Below are 23235 nucleotides of genomic sequence, written 5' to 3'. Positions count from 1 at the left end.
CTGAGGACATGTTTTGGAAGAAAGTGGACCTACCCATGGATTTCTTAATGATGGAAATTTGGATTGTTGCCATAGTGATTATCAGTTAAAAACTAAATATTTTATCTTTTGAACAGGAAAAACATTCAAAGTGCTGCAGAAATCGTTAAAAGCTTAAATTAACTTAGCAATAAAAGGCAACATTCTAGCCATTTGTCCTGATTCTGAAGAAAATGGTATTGTAATTGTACAATGACAAGGCAGTAGGGTTGTCAAAAGTGTCGCAAATCGGATATTAATCTATACTAAAACTAGTATCGGAACTACATACTCATTTAAGCAGGTATCTTAAGTCACACTCACTAGATAGAAATGAAGCTTTCGTGAATAGCTTTAGAATGATCAGAATAAGTATAAGACTAAACTAGTCTAAGCCCATGGACCACTATGGCACCTACCTGGTCGACTGACGGGTTACACAGATATAACATCACATGGTAATGGTACTATTCTCCAATGTTAATTCCTTAATATTACATTTTTTGTATGGTGACAACGTGGGTGGGGAGTCTCTGCCTCAAGTGGAGGAGTTCAAGTATCTTGGGGTCTTGTTCATGAGTGAGGGAAGGATGGAGTGTGAGATTGACAGGCAGATCGGTGCAGCATCCGCAGTGATGCAGTCGCTGTATCGGACTGTTGCGGTAAAGAAGGAGCTGAGCCAAAAGGCGAAGCTCTTGATTGCCCCGATGAGAGCTGGACCCTCTCCTCCTCCCCACCTGGCCCTCCTCCACCTGCCTCCCTCTCCTCCTCGCCTTGCTCTCATCCTCCTCGCCCGGCTCTCCTCCTCCTCGCCTGGTCTTCCTCCTCCTCGCCTGGCCGATTTTTCTTGTTTTGTCTGATTTTTCCTGTTGTTTTGTTTTTGTGTGTAGGCAGCACGGTGGCTGAGTGGCAACACTCATGCCTCACAGCAAGAAGGTTTGGTTCGATCCCCGGGTCGCCCAGGCCTTTCTGTGTGGAGTTTTTCATGTTTCTCCCCGTGTCTGGATGGGTTTCCTCCGGGTACTCCGGTTTCCCCCATCAACCAAAACATGAACGCCCTTCGAGACAACTGTTGTTGTGATTTTGGGCATTACAAAAATAAAATGAATTGAACTGAAAATGAATTTACCGTCAATCTATGTTCCTACCCTCACCTACGGTCATCAGCTCTGGGTAATGACCAAAAGGACAAGGATACAAGCAGCTGAAATGGGTTTCCTCCGCATGGTGTCTGGGTGCTCCCTTAGAGATAAGGTGAGGAGCTCAGTCACACAAGAGGAGCTTGGCGTAGAGACGCTGCTCCTACACGTCGAGAGGATCCAGCAGAGGTGGCTCGGGCATCTGCTCAGGATGTTTTCTGGATGCTTCCCTAGAGATGTCCCACCGGGAGGAGGCCCCAGGGGAAGACCCAGGACACGCTGGAGCGACTATGTCTCTCGGCTGGCCTGGGAACGCCTCGGGGTTCCACCAGAGTAGCTGGAGGATCTGTCTGGGGTGAGGGAAGTCTCGGAGTCCCTGCTTAGACTGCTGCCCCGCAACTCGGTGGAAGAAAATGGATGGATGGACAACAATAAAAAACAGAAAATCCACACACAGTCAGAGTCTGTTTCAGTAGCCACAGCTGCCTTGGTACTGACTGATGGAAAACTAGCCACCAATCTGTGCCATGGACACAATGATGGTATGTACTGGCTTCAAATTGCTAACAGAATAAAAAATTACACATGTTTCGGTTTAAAGCGTTGTACCTGATTTTTTTTTTTAATGTGAAAAACAGAGCTAGTTCATTTTAAACAGTTTGCAGTTGCGCTTTCACAACTTTAAGAGGCTGACTCCCAAAAAGAAAATGCTTTATAATTAGATGCAGACAGCAGGTTACACAGCGGACTTACTTTGACCTCAATATCTGCTTATACAATACGTCCAGTGGGGCAAGTGAAATTGTGCTCAAATATATTGAGCATTAACATATGACCGCCCTTAAGTTTTTTGGTTTTTTTTTTTACGTTTTATTATGAAATGAATGGGCATAGATTAAAGTTATGTTATGATGTTTTGCTACAGTGTCCCGCTTAAATTCAAAGATCTCAAGGTAGTCAGTCTGGCTCCTGGGAAGAAATTCCAGTCTATAAATATATGGTTTTATGTAACATAGAAAACCAATAATATGGCTGTCAAGACTAGCAGCCACGCTTTTCACATATGAAATTTGATCCCCTGGTTTTAAGTGCTTTTACCACCATAAACCATCCCGCTAACACTACTACTTACACAGAAGCTAACCCTATATAACCACTGACATCAAACCCGCCTGATCCGCTATTAATGGTGTGTTCACTGTCATTTTGAGAGGTCATAAAACACACGCACGAGCAGTTTAATGAGCAGTGAAGGCCTCACTGCAACAACAGTCCTGAGGCGTGACAGGCTAAATGCTATAGCTACAGGATATATATATATATATATATATATATATATATATATATATATATATATATATATATATATATATATATATATATATATATATATATATATATATATATATATATATATATATATATATTTTTTTTTTTTTTTTTTTTATTTTTTTTTTTATTTTTTTTTTTTTTTTTTCAAAATTTGCTGAGTTTGGAGTGAAAGCAGTGGTGAAATAGATCCGTAACTTCCTATTTGATCCTTTGAATGACTTTCAACAGAATATACTGTGCGGAGGAGGAAGGAGGTGGTGTGAAATGTGAGTGTTATCGCAGATGGATGAGAGGTGAGAGTAAATGGAGTTTTCTCCCTCTGGGTCTATCAATGCCTCAATGACTTTACCATACAACACGTGGCGGGCAAAATAAGGACTCTTCTGATAATATATGACATGGTTATGAAATTTAAGATATATATTGTCAAGAGAAATGTGAAATGTTATTGTATCCATTTTAGTGTGTTTTCCATATTGGTTCTTACAAGATGCATGGAATGAAAAATGTAATGGAAAGAAAATATAAAAATAATATAAAGAAATATTTTAAGGAAAACATTTTATTTTATTTATGTATTTTAAAGAAGACATATTGTGCTTGTGTCTGCTATATAGTTATAATCTATGAAACCATGGATCATTATGTTATACTTTGCACATTATAAATCACAATATTCATATAAAATGAGCCACTTTTTTTTGTTGTTTTTTTTTTCCATTTGTACCAAAGTGACTACACAGTGCTGTTGAATCCTACTGAATCAATGATTAAGAAAATAAAACTGGAGAACGAAGTAAATACAGAGCAGTGGGCGTATACTGGTGCCAGTGAAAACAGGGGTTGATCGGAGCAATGACATTTTGAATACAGGAGTATAAAGGTTACTCAAACATGCATCACGTTAAATAGTAAATGGAAAAATGGAAACAACCATAACATGGTTGAAAGCTGATTTATTGAGGAAGAGCTTATATAATAAATTATGACCCCCGGTATCTCTGTGCCAGAGAATACAGCTCCAGTACATGGGAAAAGCAAAAAAGGTACAAAAAGTTGGGTTGTTTTATTCTAAAAGCCAAAAGGTTTGGGGTTTTTTTTGGTCATTTCTCATTTTGTTCTGCTTATCTGGAGTAGGGTCACAGTGGCAGTCTAAGCAGGGACTCCCACACCCCAAATACTTCCTCCAGCTTCTCTGCTAGAGGAAGTGTTTGGGGTGTGGGTTACTATTATATAATTGTCACTGAATCCACGCACGCTCAATGGCATGGTGGCGGTTAACTTTTTGCCTTACAGCACCAAGGTGTTCTCCCTATGTCTGGATGCCCTTCTCATATAAGTGCTCGAGTGTTATCAAACTAAAGCATGTGCAGTTGGCTAAAACCTCCAACTAGGTATTCCTGAAGATCTTAAGCTAAGATTTGGAAGTGTTTGCCTAGGTGCTGCAATGTGGGCACCATAGACTGTATAAAGAAGTGAACTAAAGGAATGTGACATCACCCATAGCGTTCGGCTCCAGCCAAATGAGTTTTGTCGAGGCTAGGAGTTATAGGGGTGAATTTGGAGTTGAGCTCCATATTTAGAATTTTGACCGCCAGTATCATAGCAACAATAAAGCCAATCCAGAGCGAGGCTGTTGAAAGTAATGCCCCTTGACAATGTTGGTAAGCGTCCGCCACCTGCTAAACCATCAGTGCTGGTGCTTAGTGACACTGTCAATCAAACCTGTTGCTAACGTCAGCAGCCAAATAAAAACACCAGGATCATGTAGTATGGATTAATCCAAACATTTTAAGACAAAAATGATGAGCCTGACAGAAGTAGTTACAGAAAGAGGGGTGACAGTTTTCAATAGAAAGTGAATTCGAGTCAGTGGAGCCAGAAGAATGTGCATGCTCGGGAACATAGGTATGCGACAGCTAGCAGATTAGCTATGTCCATTTATATATACAGTCTATGGTGGTCAGGAATCGCTCTGATGAAAGTTAATTATAAAAGCGTGATGACTTTCACACTTCCATTGTTCTCATATTGAATTATTAAATGTGAACCATAGGCCTTTTGTCTGGAGCAGGTGAAGCAGGAGCTGATCACACAGGCATGATGGACCTCCTGAGTGGAGCCGTCACTTTAAACTACAGCCAAATATTCACTTTCTTTTCATTTCTGCATTTTTCTCATTCCTGCAGTAACCCTATCTCACCACCCTAGGTCTTATCGGAAAGCCTTTATTTCAGATCACAGAGTTCATTTTGGGATAAGTCTCTGGACAACCAAACAAATCCTTTTTTCTGGAATGGGTTGCCCTTTTTGTCAACTCACTGTTTACCTTCTTGCAGAATAAATCCCAGGCGATATAAAGTTAATCCTTTTATTGTTTCTTTATTTCAGACACAATGTTGTCTGAAGACAACTTTGAAAAATTGTTTATGGGACTAAATCATATTACTGGAGCCTGGCATATTAACCTGCTTGTGGAAGCACCTGGAAACTCATTAATATCACTCTAATATATTCATCATTGTATGAGGAGGATTATATCTTATCAGTAAACAAGATGAATTCTCAAACACAAGAATACACCTTGAACTTCTCATCCAGCTATATCTGAGCCCAAATTCTCTGGTGGATCTAATTTATTGGACCACTTACAGGACAGCAATGTCATTTGGGCTGATGTGAAAAGCACCTAAATGAACCAAAACAAAAACTGTGTCTCCAGTGACTATTTTAGCTTACCTGTCCAGTCAGAACAACATGCCTTGACAAAACTTTATATTTGCAGAATCAAACTGTTTTTCCAAATGGTATTGTAAATGGTCACATTTTTTATGAAGCGATTTTCCACCTTCAAGGAACATTTAGCAAGGAGCGGGCACTTGTTGTCAATCAAACCTGTTGCTAATGCTCATGGGAGCAACCTCGACGAAAGAAGGCGCCTGATTTGTCGCTTATTAATGTTCATATTTTGAGTTATGGACACAATAGCGAAATAAAAATACGAAGCAGTAGAGCAGGTCAATACGAACAATACAAGAAGACCAAAGTGGCGAGCCTGACAGCAGCAGTTACGGAGAGAGGGGTGACAGTTTTCCATTGTAAAGTGAATTGGAGACAGAATCCTATTTGGAATGGCTACCAGGTTAACTATGTCCATATATATATATAGTCTATGGTCTTGCCCAAGAACAGTATTCATTTGTGGGAGCTCGCATCACACCGCCAATCTGTTGGTCAGTGTATCTGATCCCTCAACCAATGTTGGATCATCCCAAGTTAGGATGAAGGTTTGTCACACTCTATGGCATGCCAAAGGGACTGGCCAGGCAATATTTTACCTTTATCCAGGTAAGGAAAATGAGGAAATCTATGTTAATAAATGTTAGGGTTTTTTTTGTTTTTGTTTTGTTTTTTGTAAGAGGGACAGTGTATATTGAACATTTTGTAATTAATTACCACCATACGTCTTTGAGCCTCCAACTGAATAGCGTGCCTTGTGTGAAGACTTGATCCATTGAAGTTGTTCTACTCACACACTTCCTCTCCTCCTCTTCCTCAGCCAAACCCTCGGTGTGCCTCTGCTCCTAATCTCTCACGTGCACTAACTTCAAATACACCAGAACACAGCAGCCTAGAGTACCTCCTGTCCTCTCTCTCCTCTGTCCTGATGAATGATGGGTCAAATGAAAGGCTCTATTATGCCCAGAACACACCTCCGTTCTCAGGCGGGACCCCTAACCTTCCTCTGTTACATAATGACCCATACCCTGGTGCTTATGCCTCATTTTGTCTGTTTTTCTCCTTGGTGAATGCACCCTTTGTGTCTAGGATAATCTGGAAGCGAAGTCTGTCATCAAGAAGGAGCATAGTTCATAGTTTTGGGGTTGGAAATATTTACAGGACAGGTTGGTTTATCTCTACGATGTATTTCCAAGAAATGGCCTGATCGTGTGTGAGTTTGAGACCAAGAAAATTCATTATATCAGAACTCAGATTTGTTTTTTGTTTTTGTTTTTTTGTTTTTTATTAATTAATTATAGGCACTGTACCTGATTGAAGTTATTCATCACTTACCTCATGTATTCACAGCATCCTAATTATTCACAGCAATGAGTTTCTAAGCACTTTTCACAACTTTCACACATGACAAAGCTATGAACTAGCGTCTAACACAGACTTATTGATTATGGGATAATAAAACATTTTTATCATTAGATGCAAATGGCACGCATGACTCTGTGGGTTGATAACTGTGCCGTATTGGGTCAAAACAATATTCTATGGTTACACTGCTAGTAAGACTGCAGACTGCAAGGGGTCTGGTACCAGCACACATTTCACAGTACCTGATTTTTACTGTCTTAAAAACTCAAAAAACACAACTGGTTCATTACAAATTGTTCCAGAGGCCAGAGCAGCGCTTTGCTGTGTCGGTGAAGCTAACAGCAACTAGCATGCTGACGCTTAATGTGTATCGGAAAATGGAAAACTTTATAATTAGATGCAGATAACACTCAGCAGACTCAGACAACTTTTGCTCAAATTTGTAGGACATTGATAAAACATTGCTCATGGGCCAAAAAAAAGAAAGTTTAACATTTTGCAGGTAAAATAATGGTAAATGGTTAGATTTTTATATTGTGCTTTTCCACCTGCAAGGCTCTCAAAGCACTTTGAGAAGAAACCACACACACATTCATACACCAGCGTACGCAGACACTTGGGGCAATGTGGGTTAAGTGTTTTGCCCAACGACACATCGGCAGTATTCATCTGTGGGACCTAGAATCGCACCACCAAACTGGACTGCTCAACTAATGATATTTATGTGGAGAGCAGTATTCAACCCGCCGACTTTCAGATCAGTGGACAAACACTCTACCAACTGAGCTACTGTCACAAATAGTATAGTCTTATTACACTATTCTTTTTCAAAACAAACACAAAAATCTCCATCTAAACCCTCATCTTTGTTTCTATTTACACAAGGGCTTTTTGAAAGTATGTAGTAGTTTTCACATTAAAAAAGTGATATAAATTGTTCTCTCAGCTCATATCCAAACTTCATAATCATACACTGTACAGTAAAAACAGTAAAGCACATTTCACCAACCCTATACCGTCTCATGTGTCCTTGTGTTTGTGTAGCAGTAGTCCGATCCAAGGGCCCCCAGGCACCTCCTCAGCGCTCTGGGGCCCGGTGCCTGCAGACTTGTCCTGGGGCATAAAAGAGCTACTGTCCCGTTCATATCCCTCTCACCGCAGTTCGCTCACCGCCATCATCACCTCCACATCACAGACATCCAGAGTCAGCAGGGGCCAAAACCAGAGACAGTACACAGGGGCCACAACCCGGGGCCCACATCAAGAGGGAGGCGAGAGTAAATCATTCAAAATTGGCGCAAATATGGTATGAGTAAAAATAAATATATATCCCATAATATCCTAATAATGTGTGATTATGGTGACACTTCAAAATGTAAAACTATACAACTTATGCTTTTTAAAATTTCAGTCTTGGCACCACTCCCTCCACCCTGTCCCGATCTTTCCAGGATTACTCAAACATACATTAGTCAATTGGATAATCTAATGATGATGGAAAACTATTATAACAAGGTTTAAAGCTTATGAAAGATTTGGCACATACTACACTGTCTATATAAATGGATATAGCTAACCTGCTAGCCGCTGCGTTCCAAATAGGAAGTGATCATGGGCATGCTTCCATCCATCAACTCTGGCTCCAATTCACTTCACATTGAAAAGCTGTCACACCTGTTTCCGTAACTGCTGCTGTTACTCTTGTCATTTTGGCTCTACAAGATCCTGGTATTATTATTTTGTTATTGTGTCCATAAATCAAGATATGAACATTAATAAGAGACAAATCAGCTGGCTTCTTTCCATGAGGTTGGTCCCGCTAGAATTAACAACAGGTTTGATTGACAGCATTGCTCAGTGCCCACCCCCTGCCTAAACAGTGGTGCGGGTGGGAAGGGATGCTACCTTCAACAGCTTCGCTCCAGATTGGCTCTTTGGCTGCTATGATACTCGTGGTCAGAATGCCAAATATGGAACTCGGCTCTAAATTCGTCATTATAGCCTTGAAAAGCTCCACTGACTGAGCCGAACGCTGTCAAACTTCCTTAGTCCACTTCTTTATACAGTCTACGATTTTGCATAATATGTTGTCTTTAAAGGTGCCCTATGTAACTTTTATGATGGAGAGTCAAGCACAAGCTTTCCTCCATGGACATGCCCTTGCTTTGCTTGGAATGTTCCACAGTATGACATTAAACTTATCTACCTCCATGGGGACAGACAGGTGATGCCACTAGGCCAAGGACAGATCTGTGGAGAAGAGATCCCACTCACCATAAAAAAGAATGTTTTTTCAAAAGAACTACACCTCCATCTTTTATTGTTCCATAATCGGGAAGTGCACGTTAGCATGATAATTGTTGCTTACCAGGACGCAAAACTCCACCCTGGAAGTTGTGAAAAGCACTTGTAAACTCATCGCGGTGAATAATTAGGATGCTCAGAATGTATGTATGTATCTAAGACAAGTGAACTAGTTCTGTTTTTCACATTTTAAGACAGTAAAAATCATGTACTGTGCCTTTAAATCCACTTCACCTGTAGTCCTGATTCGGGCTGGCTCCTGCCTCTAACCTCTCTGTCAGCAGCTGTCTGTGTGGGACCCCTCTCTGTCAGAACGGTCAAACAGACTGGAGCAGAATGCTAATAGAAGCTAGCGAAGCATAGGAAACGCGAGAGGAATGATAATGATGGTTAATGGAGAGGAGGCCAGGTGTGGTAGGTCCTGCATGGAACGAGGTAGAAAGTGAAAGGGACACTGGGAACACAAACGGTTACACCTGGATTTACAGTATATCAGAATCAGAATCAGAAGACTTTTATTGCCATCGTTTGTGAACACAGCTCACAAACTAGGAACTGACTTCGGTGATAAAGTGCAACATAAAACACACTGAATAAATACAAATAAGGGCATGCACAAAGTTAGAAAAAGATATGCTTAAAAAAATAAAATAAAATACTTATAGGTAGAAAATATATACAACAGCAGCATCAGAACAACAGTGCAAATATGACTTATTAAAGTGACTGGTATTATATGGCTCTATCTATCTATCTATTTTTTTTTTTTATCTAATGTGATCTCCTATTTCCATGTTTTGTCAATTTACCCATCTATTAAAACATTTATCATGTATTATTTGTTTTTTATTGGCATTTAAACAGGCCTTTGAGATCCTTGTTGTTGTTTTATGATGTAAAAGCAACAGCCATTACGTTGCATCAGTCTGCACTGCCTCAATTGGATTTGGTGTTAGCATAGCCATGGGAATTAACTATGGAAAAAAGAAACAAAACAAAAAAAATCCTAGCTATTTAAGCAATATGCAAGCTAATATAAGCATGTAGTATTAATGAAAATAATAATAATAATAATAAGTTGGAGCTGCAGGACGTGTCTGGGGTGAGGGAGGTTTGGGAGTCCCTGCTTAGACTGCTGCCACCACGACCCGGCCCCGGATAAGCGGAAGAAAATGGATGGATGGATAATAATAATAATAATAATAATAATAATAATAATAATAATAATAATAATAATAATAATAATAATAATAATAATAATAATAATAATAATAATAATAATAATAATAATTTATCAACTCTGACGCACCAATCCAGGGAATTTTCAAGAGTGACCAAAAAGCTTAAAGTAGGCAGACATTGGAGAACTATAAGGAAACAACCACGTGAGACTCAAACTCAAGCTCAAACTAAAACATGTCCCTGACTCAGAATCAGGTACAGGCATTAAGCATTCTAGTCATACTTTTGATAAGGGGATTATTGTATAGCATGGTTAAAAAGTCAAAACGTCTATCTCCTACTGGTTGAATTCTGGTCTAGTCCATGTTTAGTACCAGGTTTAATCCCAGCTGAAACCATTTTAGATGTCGTGTATGTGCACGTGTGAACATAGCCTTACAGAATCAAATACAACAAATTTGGTAAATATTTATTTCTTATATATAATATTTGGATCATTTGTCGATAGAGTTGAAGCCAATGGCAGGGTCCCTTTAAAACACATTTAAGAACCCATTTAGTGTTGTTATAGGAACTGTATCTCCAGTGTTTTGAGGTATTGATATACTGTGATTGGCTGTAATGCCACACATAAAAGTTAGATTGTGTAAGACTATTCACGGAAGCGACTGAGTTTACTATAGAGGTTTTTTAATACTTTTGCCACATGTGCAGCTAAACTACAAGCTTCCTGTGTTCTCTGACACCAGACCCAGTCCAACCATTTCATGCCACAATGCATTTTACTCTTTAGTGGCTGTAGCAGACATGTGGCAACAAAACACAAAAAATAACTTGAAAACAGAAACAAACTTAACTGATTAATCTTTTTTATGTTTATATAATGTTGTAATTTTAGGTTTTTTGAAATCTGACTTAACCTTGCCTCAAAGATAGGCTATGTCACTTTTATTTATCAATTTATTTATTCATCCATTTATTCTATGGAGATGTCAATACTTAGTCATAAAGGTTACTTAGTATAGCATTTAATTAATTAATCTCCACATGAAAACAAATGGAGGCATCGCCGTGGTAAGAAACAGGTCAGATCTCTGGAGAGGTCACCTTGCTCCCAGTAAAAATACATGTTTGTTCAAGGTTTTGAATGCTTTTTTGAGAATGTGCGCAGCTGTTAGGTTTGTCAGACAAAAATGCCTTAAAAATGAAGACCGAATGAACGAATGAACCCGTCAAAATGTTCCAAGTCACGTTAATCTACCCTTGACAAAAGTACTGAAATATCCATCAATATTCTGAACTCAGTAGTCTTAATTTAGGTTATGTATAAAAAGTTTTCAGACATTCAAGTCTTCCTCTTGCCAATATGAACTTCTAAAGGAGTTTTTCTTTGTAGGTCATTCCAAACTGGTAACTAAACTGGTTTTATGATGAATGATATTTGTTTTGACCTGTTAAAACAAACTTGCACCAGCATACAAGGTGTTTCATGTCTGTGTCTTTTGACCTGAGCTGGTCTAGACCTCTTAAGTAACTCACCTTTAAATGTGTGCCTTGTGACTGACAGAAAGCCACATGTACTCACAGACAGGCTACAATGGAATGAGTCAATAGACGACAGCCTGTGCTCAGTGTGGGGAGTACCATTCATATGTAGACAATGTGGAATGAATGTGTCATTAATTACATCACTAGAATCCAAATGGCTGTATAATGCTTTGCATGGAATGTTCCACATTAAATACATGGTGTCCATGAAGTCTCTATGCAATTTCAAATTTAATTACAAAGGCAATTGATAAGATAAATTAATTAGATTTGTTGTATTGTACTCAGTGGTTATAAATGTTTTCACATTCCATTTTCTGTGAGTTCCTCAATCAAACATTTCCAGACCATTGAATTTGAAGGGATGGGCCAATTCCATGAACACCACGTTCACGAGATATCACACCTCTGGATTTCTTTCTTTGGGGCTATGTTAAAGATATTGTGTATCGAACAAAGATAAGCAACATTACTGAACTAAAAAGATAACAGATGTGATTGCAGCCATTGATGAGGCTATACTACAGTGAACATGGCAAGAAATCCAGTACCATCTCGATGTGCTTTGTGCGACTAATGGTGCCCATATAGAGCTGTATTAAATGTAAGTAAAAAAAACTTTGGAAACCACTGAGTACAATAGAATAAGTCTGATTAAGATAGCTTATGAATTGCTTTTGCAATAAATGTTTTAAATTGTAAAGAAATTTTATGGACACCCTGTATATCTATCTCCATGGAGACAAGCTGGTGATGCCAGCAGCCACATTATTGCTCAGATCTGTAGAGTGGTGACCTCATGGTAAGAATGAATGTTTTTCAAGGTATTTTTGAGCAATAAACAAGTTAATGCCATACTGTGAAATATTCCAGGTAAAGCAAATATATCGAGACAAGCAGGTGTTCATCTTTGAACGCCACCACTATGGTACTATGGTCAATAATAATAGAAATAATAAAGTATGAAAGTAAAAGTGGCAATAGCATGAAATGACATGATAGTTTTATGTTAAAAGGTGATACAGAATCATCATGAAATTATGTGATAAGCAAAAGGTGGAAGTACGACACCAATGGAGGATCCTACCAGTTTTCTACACTTACATGGTGAGATACAGGCTGTTTTTAGAAGCCGTAAGATGGAGGACATAGCCAGACCAACTGGATATACTGGATATTTGGGGATTTGGATAAAATCCCAAAACACTATATACATTTTATCTATAGAGCATTGGCAGCAACACACTTCAGTACAATGACAATCTGGGAAAGAGATTTACCTACAGTGCTGTGCTATACTAATCACCAACAGGAGACGCTAAACCCAGCTGCTAAAGTTGATAAGTGCAAATACAGTACTTTTTTGTTTCTGATGAAATGAACACAAACTGCATAGAAGAATGCATATTTACATAGAGTACAGATTCAGAGGTCTGCCCCATGTGGCTGGGAGGAATGTCCATCTGTATTTGCTCTTGTCACGATTGGACTAAAAGGGTGCTTGTGTGCTGGATGGTGAAGAGGGGGGATGAAAGCCTCGTAGATGGGCACAACTACACTGGTTAAAACAGAAAAAGGTTTTATTACACCATATTAAGTATTTTACAACCACATTTTGATATATATATATATTATATGTATAGATTTATTTTAGATAATGTGTATGTACGTGTACCCCATAATAAGTCCATTTCTAGGCTTATACAAACCATCAGCAGAAGGCACAGGAACCCCATAAGCTAATAATAAGAATAAAGGCATAATGGTGGTGTGCTGGCTTCTTCTGGTCCTACTTATGGGTCTTTAGAAGCCTAACTGCACTCAAAAATACTTAAAAGAAGACATCATCTTCAAGTTAAACCAAAACAACTGGAATTAGTTAGTTTATTAAAGCTGGCGTTTTGCTACCAACCAGTTTGTGTTTGTGACTGTGACTCTAGTGGTGGAAAAAGTACTCAATTTTGTTACTTATGTATAAGTACAGATACCGGAGCAGAAAATCGCTTGAGTAAAAGTAAAAATATCACATGAAAAAAATCTACTTAAGTAAAAGTATTAAAATACCCATTTAAAAATGTATTTAAAGACTAAAAAGTAAAAGTATTTCATGCAGATTTTGAGATCTAGTAAGGATTCAAATACGAATTTTGTTCAACAGAAACAAATGAATCGACAAAAATACTTTTACTTTTCAGTCCTCTTCAAAAACATAGTGGAGTAGAAAGTACAGATACCTTCTTTCAAATATAGTGACGATGATTTTTTTTTTTTTTTTTTTTTTTTTTTTTTTTTTGCTTAAGATTTTGCTTTAATATTTTTAGTAACTTCCACAGAGAAATTTATGACTACTGAGATACTGGAAAGTTTGACTATAAAGATGTACTGTGTAACTTTTCTGGGGGGGAGTCTTGCCTTCTTGTCTCCAGGGGCATGTTAATATTGCTTGGATGTTCAACAGAATGGCAGTAAGCATTTCTTTCTCCATGCATACAAGCAGGTGATGTGACCAGGGCAGGTTGCAAGTCAGAACTGTGCCATAAATGACATGAAAATAAATGCAAAATAGAAGCTTGAAAACTGAAACTGAAGTAATATTTTGTACCTGTACTGTAACTTGTGTGTCAAGAGGGGCAGCATAATCACATTTATCCTAAGTATCCTTTTAAGTTAGGTCTTTAGTCGCCTGCCATATGCTTCTCGTAGTATCTTTATGTGTTTTGACTGCCCTCTATAGGCCACATTCAGAGCTTTGTGTAACTGCAGGAGAAGTGAATGGTACTTTAGGTAAATGAAAATATGAGAACACGAGTAGTGGCACATTCAAGCACATGGCTGCTGACCTCAGTGACCTTCACATCCAACTATGAAACTGACCAGGATCTATGGGAGCCACTCACACACACAAACATGTCCTTATAACGCTGTCTTCTAATAAATCAACAACGCATTACTAACCATAACAAACTTTTATCATATATATTCCACTGGTTGTTGCATTTGGTCTTGTTTGGCTATGTATCTTTGAGGTAGGCAAGTTTATTTGTATAGCACAATTCTTAGACAAAGTAATTCAAAGTGCTTTACAGAATAAGAAAGACATTAAAGTCACAAAAATCAAAACATAAATAATCATCATAAAATTAACATTAAAACAGAAGAGTGCAGAGAGTGCAGAATAAAAAACCTTTCAGTCATATGCACAGCTAAACAAATGTTTTGAGCCTGGATTTAAACATTGTCAAAGTAGAGGCTTGTCTCACATCTTTAGGAAGACTGTTCCAGGTTTTAGTTGTATAAAACTGAAACGCCGATTCCCCATGTTTAGTCTTGACTCTGGGCACTAGCGGGAGGCCAGTCCCTGAAGTCCTCAGAGTGTGAGATGGTTCATGTGGCACTAAGATATCGGTGATGTACTTTGGACCTAGGCCATGGAGAGACTTGTTCACAAGCAGAGCTGCTTTAAAGTCTATTCATTCAGCTACAGAAAGCCAGTGCAGAGACCTGAGCACAGGACTTATGTGCTTGTACTTCCTGGTTCTAGTCAGGACCCGAGCAGCAGCGTTCTGGATGTACTACTGCTGTGTTAAGGCTCAAGATAAGGCTTAAGATAACTGCGTTGGGGAGATAGTAAGAGGAGGGAGAGGAGCTAAGCACGTTTCTGAACTCTCTAAGTCCAATCACCTGTGCGTTCTCTGTCAGGTGCGTTCTCTGTCAGGTGCGTTCACTGTCAGGTGAATACATTGGCGTTCCCTTTGTGCCTGGAGCTGGGCGCAGAGTCTGGAATCACCCTCACCAATAGGTTCCACCCACTATTCACCTGCCGACATTTATCAATAAAGCTTCAACCTCTGCACTACAACGACTCGGTTCATTCTTCCACACGCTGCTATTTCTCCTTTTATAATAAACCCTGTTCATTTTTGACCCATCAGTCGTTACGCCACTTCAGTGTGCTGATCATGAAGGGACTAGTCAATTTAGATTTTCTATGAAACAAATGACAGAAAAATCAACCAGTAAAAGTAGGTCTTTTGAAATGGAAGCATAAAACGATATTTGTAAGTGTAAACTTTAAAAAAATAAAAATAAAAATATTATTATTAATAAATATAATTTTTAATCACAAATTAGCTCTGGCTCCACGAGATGGCCGTTCAATTGCCATGGCAACTGCCAAGGTAACAGAGCGCATAGTGCGTTCTATGTGCCATATGAAAATCTCACACTCTGGCCTAAGAAGCTCTGGACCGCGTAGATTGGGACGTGCGTCTTGGGTAATGCGCTCCTAGTTTTCATTCTAGGCTTGTATGTTTCAAGTGATTTGTGGTTGGTCTGCCTGCAACAGTGGAGCTGTGGCACTGATGTGGGCTCTCTCTCTCTCTCTCTCTCTCTCTCTCGTGACCTTTATCAGCCCTGAAGACCTGAATCAGGACTAAAGCAGGACTAAGCCAGGATTCTAGCAGCCTTCAATTAGGCTCAGAGTGAGTAGAAAGAAGCAGCAGACCACACGACACAACCACAGGTTGAAGTTTCATCTTCAAAAAAATCAAAGCTTCAAATGTTATATTTAAATTTTATTTTTCAAATGGCCAATAAAATATGACATATTTGCCATTTATTTTAATTTGAGAATTGAAGTGCTCCGTTATATGCTAGAGCTTATAATAACATTTAACAGTTTCATTTTCACCTATGGCAAATTTGCAGTACCTAAAATATTCCAGAAGAGGGCGTCTTGCACCATACAAAAGGCTACGTTGCTGTAAATTTGTGATTAGGTAGTAAAGGTAGGGCTATTTCTTGAATTGTGATATGGATCGCATTATACGTTCAGCATCAGAATCCAGATAAAGTTCTATGGCTATTAAGTAACTCAGTGATGTCATTAAAATCTTTTATTTACATAATTTTATAATACACTAATACAGGGGACCTGAAATCAGTAACAGGTACAAATATAAAAACATAAGGGTAAGACATCATAGATAACTAAAATCCAAGGACAAACTGAAAATAAACTAATCATTACAATAATGACAAACTGCATACACACCATTTGAAAGGGTCCCTTAGCAGTCTAATACAGGTTTTGAGAGGTAAAAATAAAAGAACAATTTGGGCCAGTCACATCAGACATAGACGAGCCAGCGTATAAGAAAGCCAAGTGAAGTGCTACATGTTTTATTATTTTCTCACGTTTCGCATACACAGTATACACATCTATGAAGCACTCATAATTTACACAATGCTGACCTGAGCATGTCCACAGACACTTCTATGAGCACCACATCCACTTTCCCAACAGTGAAAGCTTAAAACAAAGGAAATATAAAACAGCCCAAACTCTCCATGTATCTGATCATTCAGGAAACAGACTACGGGATGGGATTCTGAATAATTCATTTAAAAACTAAATGTAAAACATGTTAAAACTTATTTAGTGCATCTTGAATAGATGGTGGCTTCTTGATAACCATTATGTCATAATACCAAGTTAAGCGAAAGCCCTCAGTCTTCAACTGTCAATCATCTCGGACAGCTCCTGCAGCAGGTCGTCCTCTCCGAGGGCAGGGTCCACACCGTCCTCCAGAGGGTCATCAGTGGTGAACTCACTGATCAGCTCATCAAAGTCATCCACTGCTGATGTAGGGGCTATGCTGCATGAGCTGCTACGGCTCACAGCCACACTGGTCCTCCGCGACTTGGTCTGAGACGGGGTTTTCAGTGTGCGGCTAAGGGGAAAAATGCTTTCATGATTATTTCAGAACAAGCTTTTATTCTATTGTGTAATTAAAACTAAAAGCAAAGATGCAGAGTGCACTGATGAGTTTTGTTTTTAAATGCCTAACCGGGGACAGAGTCTGCAAATTAGCCTGTGGCTAGACACCTATGGACATAGTAAACACCTATGGAAATCATATACACCTATGGACATAGGTTACCTATTTGGTGGAGTATTTATACTGTCTCTTTTAGGAGTGCACAGATTGTGTTATGATCTCATGTGAGAGTTTACCTTTGGTTAACTGTAGAGGCGTCTGGGACCAGGGCCTCTTGAACCTGAGACACAGGTGTGGGTTTATAGGCAGAGTCAGAGGAGGTGACTGCATTACAAAGAAATTCTGAACTCTCTGCACTGTTCAAAGATACAGGCGAGAAAACCTGTAAACAAGAAATAATAATTGTGAGGTTTCTGGCCCAGACATGTCTGTATTTAAAACGTTCACTTTGCAGATGTACAGTGGTCCTACCTGTAAGTCTGTACAGACTGTCTCAGAATTGTTGGAGGTGCTATTCAGCGGCTTGACTGCAGCCACAGCAGACCGCTCTGGAGCTTTTCTCTTCTGTCCAGGCTTTAGATGCACACTCGGCTTCACAACGGACGGCTTCACGTTCAATTTAGGTCTCACTGAGGGGTGACATTATTATTGAAGTATAGTTTTAATATCAACTACATGACATGTTTCCAACTAAAAGTTAAGGTACCTTTGGTGTCTGTTCCCGACTCTTGAGTGTGTCTTTCTGGCGTGACATTTGTGGGTTCCATCTCTTTGGACACAGTGCCATTGTTCTTTACAGGAGCAAAAGGGACTTTGACAGCAGTGGTCTTGGCTTTGTGAACACCTGAATCATTCTTGGTTGAGGAGTCCGGAGTAAATGTTATTTTGGCAAAACCTTTCCTCTTAACAGCAGAACTTGTTTGCTGTGCAGGAAGATCCATATCAGCTGAGTTTTTGGTCAGGCAACTAGAGGAGGCTGGCTCCTCACTCTCATTTTTGCGAAGACGTTTCTCACGCATAATCTCCTCAAAAGTCTTCACTTTGATACCGTTACTAGAAGACTACAGAGACACAAACATAAGAAGTGTCAAAAATGTATCATGTGCTAACAAGAAGAATTGAGATGACCCAAACAGCAATGACGAGTTTAGTACCTCATGTGGATTAGGAGTAGACTTGGATGTCTTCTCTGTTACATTTTCACTCTTCTGAGAGATGTCCTTACCTATTGAGTGCAAAAAACATCTCAACTACATTCCCCAAAGACAAATGTAAAACAAATCAAGCATATTCTCTCTGAAATCATAATTGGCTCTAGGTTGTGTCTTACTCAGTGAAGCCGTCTTGAGGCGCAGTAAGCGGGGTTTCTTAACGCTGGACTCCTGGGGGTCAGTTGTCATTTGTTGAATCTCTTCTTGAGCCTGGAGCCGGGCTGCCTTCTCCCTCCGGATCTCCTCCAGGGTCTTCACTCGGATCTCACCGCCACTCTCCTTCGCCTGGGACCCGACAGGCTCTGCTTTGTCCTGGCTTTTCTCTTTTCCCTTTTCACTTGGATGTTTATCTTCTTTCGAATTCTCTTCTTGTCTTTTTTTCTTTATATGAAGCATCTCTGAGAAGGTTTGAATATTGCCGATTGAGTTGTCTTTGACAGTGATGGCTCTCTTCACACCTTTGGGGTTTTTGATAGTATTTGTTTTGGTGATGGCAATTTCTGAGGCTGAACACTCTTTTGGGTTCTGTGATTTTGCTGCTTTTTCTAGTTTAATCTCTTCCAGTGTTTTAATTCGTATTTGCTCTGTTCTCTTGGACCTCGTTTCAACTGTGAAGTAAGAATAAGTTAAATGGAGTCTTTTAACAGTAGTATTACGTTTTAAATTATTACCTGGTGTTTCAGTACTAAGATCTGATGGCAATGTAAGTCTCTGCTTAACAGACTTTGAAGCTGCACAAGGAGACAACAGATACATTTGATGGTCAATTAATCACACATAAGAGACAAAATTGTCCACTGTTGTCAATGATGTCTCACATTTCTGAGATGGTACTTCAGGTTGCACCTCATCCACAATTTTGCCAAGGCGCTCAGCCAGGCTCCTCCTTAGAGGGACTCCACACCTTAAGTCTACAGCCAAAAAACAGTCATGAATAATCAGACTTTAACTCAAGACTGCGAGACCAATGCACTAACCATCTCTCATTTGAATAAAGGAGTTTTCTTTGCCACCATTAGCAGATGTATCACCACCAGGCACAGAATATACAGCCCTCTTCATGCTTGCTTTTAGAGCTCTCCGGAGACGTATTTCCTCCAATGTGCTGACACCAAAGTTCAAAGACTCGTCTGTTAAAAAGACAGTGAGTCACTTGATTTCAGCTGATGTCACACCTCCCCACTCTATATTTTTGATCGTACCTGATTTTGACCCTCCTGGTTGCTTTCTGGGAGACACTCCAACCTCTCCCTCCTCTGAGAACTGATCTGGAAAATAAAAATATATGTGTAAAAATAACTAACAATTTGGTGGGTATATTGATATAGGCAAGGGATTTTACCATCTTCATCTTCGTCATCATCAGCTGGGTTGATGACGACTGGGGGGTGTGTGGGGCTTGGGACGGGCTCCTGTGATTCGCTCTTTTTAACACCTCTGACCTGGGGATTGGATGCAGTGGGCAAAGTGGGCTGTGAGGGCACCGGCTCTTCCGGGGGAACTTCCTCACCCTTCTTTATACCTAAAACATTGTTGGTGAATTACAGAAGGTCTTTTCCACAGTGGAGTGGAGTTGATAATATGCATGTACATATCAAATCAAACAATGTAGGCTCTATGACAGACTTGGGCAAACTACGGTTCAGGGGCCACACACGGCCCTTTGGATTTATTAATCTGGCCCGCCGAACATTACCAAATTATATTAAAATAGGTAAGGGTAAACCATGTTCAAAGTTTTTACTGAAATTTAATAAATTAATTTAATTAATACATTTGGAAAACAATTTGTACAAGAAGCCTTACATATTCATGCTTTGCTACAGGCCATCTCTAATGTAATATATACATATACATATCCTGGCCCGGCTCCTCTGTCAAATTTTAGAACCCATTGTGACCCATGTGTCAAAAGGTTTGCCCACCCCTGCTCTATGATGTTAAGTGCACTTACCTTTGTCTGGTGGAACATAAAGTCCATCAATGCAGCGAGGTTTCTCATGAAAGAAGGCACAGTGTGGCTTCTGGCAACCCGCAGGCTGGTTCTCCCAGTAGCATGCAATTTCTTTACGGTTATGCTGTTACATAGAACACATAGAGCATATATTAGAAGATTGTGACATTTTGTTTTTGCTTTTCAGAACCTCATGTAATAATGTCCAAATTCCAAATTTTCTTACTGTGATTTTCATGTGGCGAAACTTGCAGACAGGGCGGAAACACCGGCCCTCCTCCCAAAGGTTGCAGACGATCTCATTTCCGATCGCAGCTTCACAGTGTCTAAACGGACAAGCATCTCCCTGGGAAACAAGAGGGGTCTGTTAAGGTTTATTCTTTTTGTTAAACTAAGCCAAGTTTGTTTCTCTTACCTTAGAGCAGGTGGAATAGTAAAAAAAATAGCAGTCATCTCCATGGTTAGTCATAATAATCCTGGCGTGTCTGGAGTAACAGGTGGCTGGATAACTCTTCAGACCCAGTGGCTGCTTCTTTTCCAGGTCAAAAGAACCTTCCCTGAAAACATCAACAATAAACAAGTAAGTGGGTGCTTCAAAATGTAGGGGCCTTTTGCTGTTCCTATAACTTTTTAATACAGCCCCTTTATACTGCATTTTCATTCATAGGACAGAATGTTTAACATAGGACAGAATGTTTAACAGATAACAGAATGTTTAACACATAACAGAATGTTTAACACCATGCTAAAGTAAATAGTGGGGGGAAAAAGAAACAAAAAAGAAACAAAAGTTTTTTAAAAATATTTAGCATATATTTTGTAGATTATTCATGTTTTTGTTTTTTGTTTTTTTGCCTTTAAACACAAACTTGTGAGGAAACTCAATAATCCATTGGTGAAATTTTACCTGAGGACACAGAGCACAGGTGAACCGTCAGGGCGTGCAGCTAGTAGTGATTCTTCTGGCAACTCAATCCTGAAGGAACACTTGATCCATAAGAAAAGAGGACAAAGGGGGTGGGCAGTCCAGACACTTGTGTTGCTACCAAATTCCTTTTCGATGTACTAAGCACTACAGGTGATATAGGATTTTGGAAGTCCTTTAGGGTGTTTTTATTAGAAGGATGCCACTGGTAATGAAAATGAGGAAAAGGCTCAAAAACACCTCAAAAAATACAAAAATATATTTAGAAAAACAAAAATACTGATAGTAATAGGAACAACTTGTCAACTTTCATCTGATCTTCTAGAATGGAAGTTGCTCAACTTGACATTCAGATAAAAATGGTAGGATGTTCAAAGTGAGGAAAAAAAATCTTCAGAAAAATTGTGAAAAAACTACCCATATCCATCTGATTCCAAAAAAAGGGCAAGGTGGTACCTGAAACCTAAAAAAAAAAAAAAAAAAAAAAAAAAAAAAAAATCACACCCCACCTGCTGGGAACTGAAAATAGGTTATTTAAAGACAAATCAAGAAACAACAATACATACATTATAAGGACAATTATATAACTTCTAAGTAGCTGGACAAGGTAGATATGTTCTAAGATGCATCTAAAATGATACCCTATCCTTCCATATGCAACTGTGTCTACTTGTCTATAAAATGGGTTTGTGACTTGACTTAGGTTTCACTCTCAAGTAAACCAAAGAGCCAACCGTGTCTGACTGTTACTCTAGCAAATCTCAATACCACTGGTTTAGCTTTAATTTTAACATGCGGTTACAGCTTATCAATTCTTATTAAGCAGGTATAAAACAAGCTACGTTTTCCACTGAAATATATTTATACATATTCGTTTTTTGGAGTGAAATGCCGAGTTTAATACTTTCAAAAACATAAATCCCATATTGTAGAAAAATAAATAGCATAAGAAGTGTGAGCGTAAAGGCCTCATTTTTTTCCTCATTATGCAAAGCTGATAGCCTCGTCGAGTTATTTACAACATGCAACGTCAACTGTGTTGGCAATACTGTAAAATTACACCATAACACTTGATAAATGTTTATGTTTTCATTTGAATTGGGCGATAAACATACAGTTATAAGTGTTCATCAGGCCCATCGACTCTACGGAGGCCCAGCCACAACACAGATAAGCTACGACCTTAGCTTTAGCAACATGCTAACTTAGTGCTTTGAGTTAATTTAGGGCAATCAAGAAACGTAAGCTATGTGTAGAATGTGTATAGTGTTGTTAAAATGTGCGAATATCATGTTGAATCAATTACCAGTCTGGAATATTAAAAAATGAAAAAGATTCACGTAGAAAGAAGACACAACCCTGTCCCGTATGCTCCTTGTCGTAGACCGAAGCAAAATGGCGGATGCAAACGAAAACAGGAGGGTGGGCCCACGAGCCGTGGTCCCGCCTACACAAGTCGCTCCCTTTTATTACATTTACAACTTATTTATTGCATACAGCGTAAAGATTTACAATGGCTGGCTATTACTGTAAATGGTTTAAAAACAGAATGCATATAAGGCAGATATGCATTTAATAGAATGCAAAATATAGGCCTATATATATATATATATATATATATATATATATATATATATATATATATATATATATATATATATATATATATATATATATATATATATATATATATATATATATATATATATATATATATATATATATATATATATATCCA

At 38.9% G+C, this 23235-nt stretch overlaps 1 protein-coding gene across 1 annotated transcript; it reads right to left on the bottom strand.

The window, feature by feature from the left end:
• Nucleotides 1-16507: 16507 nt before the first annotated feature.
• On the bottom strand, nucleotides 16508-22936 carry zc3h11a (zinc finger CCCH-type containing 11A). Its single transcript, XM_033966572.2, has 16 exons — nucleotides 22804-22936; nucleotides 21480-21548; nucleotides 20988-21129; nucleotides 20799-20918; nucleotides 20573-20696; nucleotides 19961-20140; nucleotides 19821-19886; nucleotides 19596-19748; nucleotides 19437-19529; nucleotides 19290-19349; nucleotides 18738-19226; nucleotides 18562-18632; nucleotides 18114-18468; nucleotides 17879-18036; nucleotides 17644-17789; nucleotides 16508-17359 (listed from the first exon to the last, which is right to left on the bottom strand). Exons 3-16 carry the CDS (start codon nucleotides 21039-21041, stop codon nucleotides 17143-17145), a joined length of 2286 nt encoding a protein of 761 aa, XP_033822463.1. The 5' UTR covers nucleotides 21042-21129; nucleotides 21480-21548; nucleotides 22804-22936; the 3' UTR covers nucleotides 16508-17142.
• Between the last annotated feature and the right edge of the window lie 299 nt (nucleotides 22937-23235).

This window comes from Periophthalmus magnuspinnatus, chromosome 5, assembly GCF_009829125.3.
Source record: "Periophthalmus magnuspinnatus isolate fPerMag1 chromosome 5, fPerMag1.2.pri, whole genome shotgun sequence".
NCBI lineage: Eukaryota > Metazoa > Chordata > Actinopteri > Gobiiformes > Gobiidae > Periophthalmus > Periophthalmus magnuspinnatus.
This window is presented reverse-complemented; position numbering and strand designations above follow the sequence as displayed.

Bases quoted from the DNA above. Each gene is read 5' to 3' on its own strand.
- zc3h11a (XM_033966572.2), bottom strand. From the start codon at position 21,041: ATGACTAACCATGGAGATGACTGCTATTTTTTTTACTATTCCACCTGC. The intron at 19,350-19,436 runs GTGAGACATCAT...CTCCTTGTGCAG, and splicing joins TGAAGTACCATCTCAGAAAT to CTTCAAAGTCTGTTAAGCAG. The intron at 17,790-17,878 runs GTAGGACCACTG...TCTTGTTTACAG, and splicing joins CAGTCTGTACAGACTTACAG to GTTTTCTCGCCTGTATCTTT.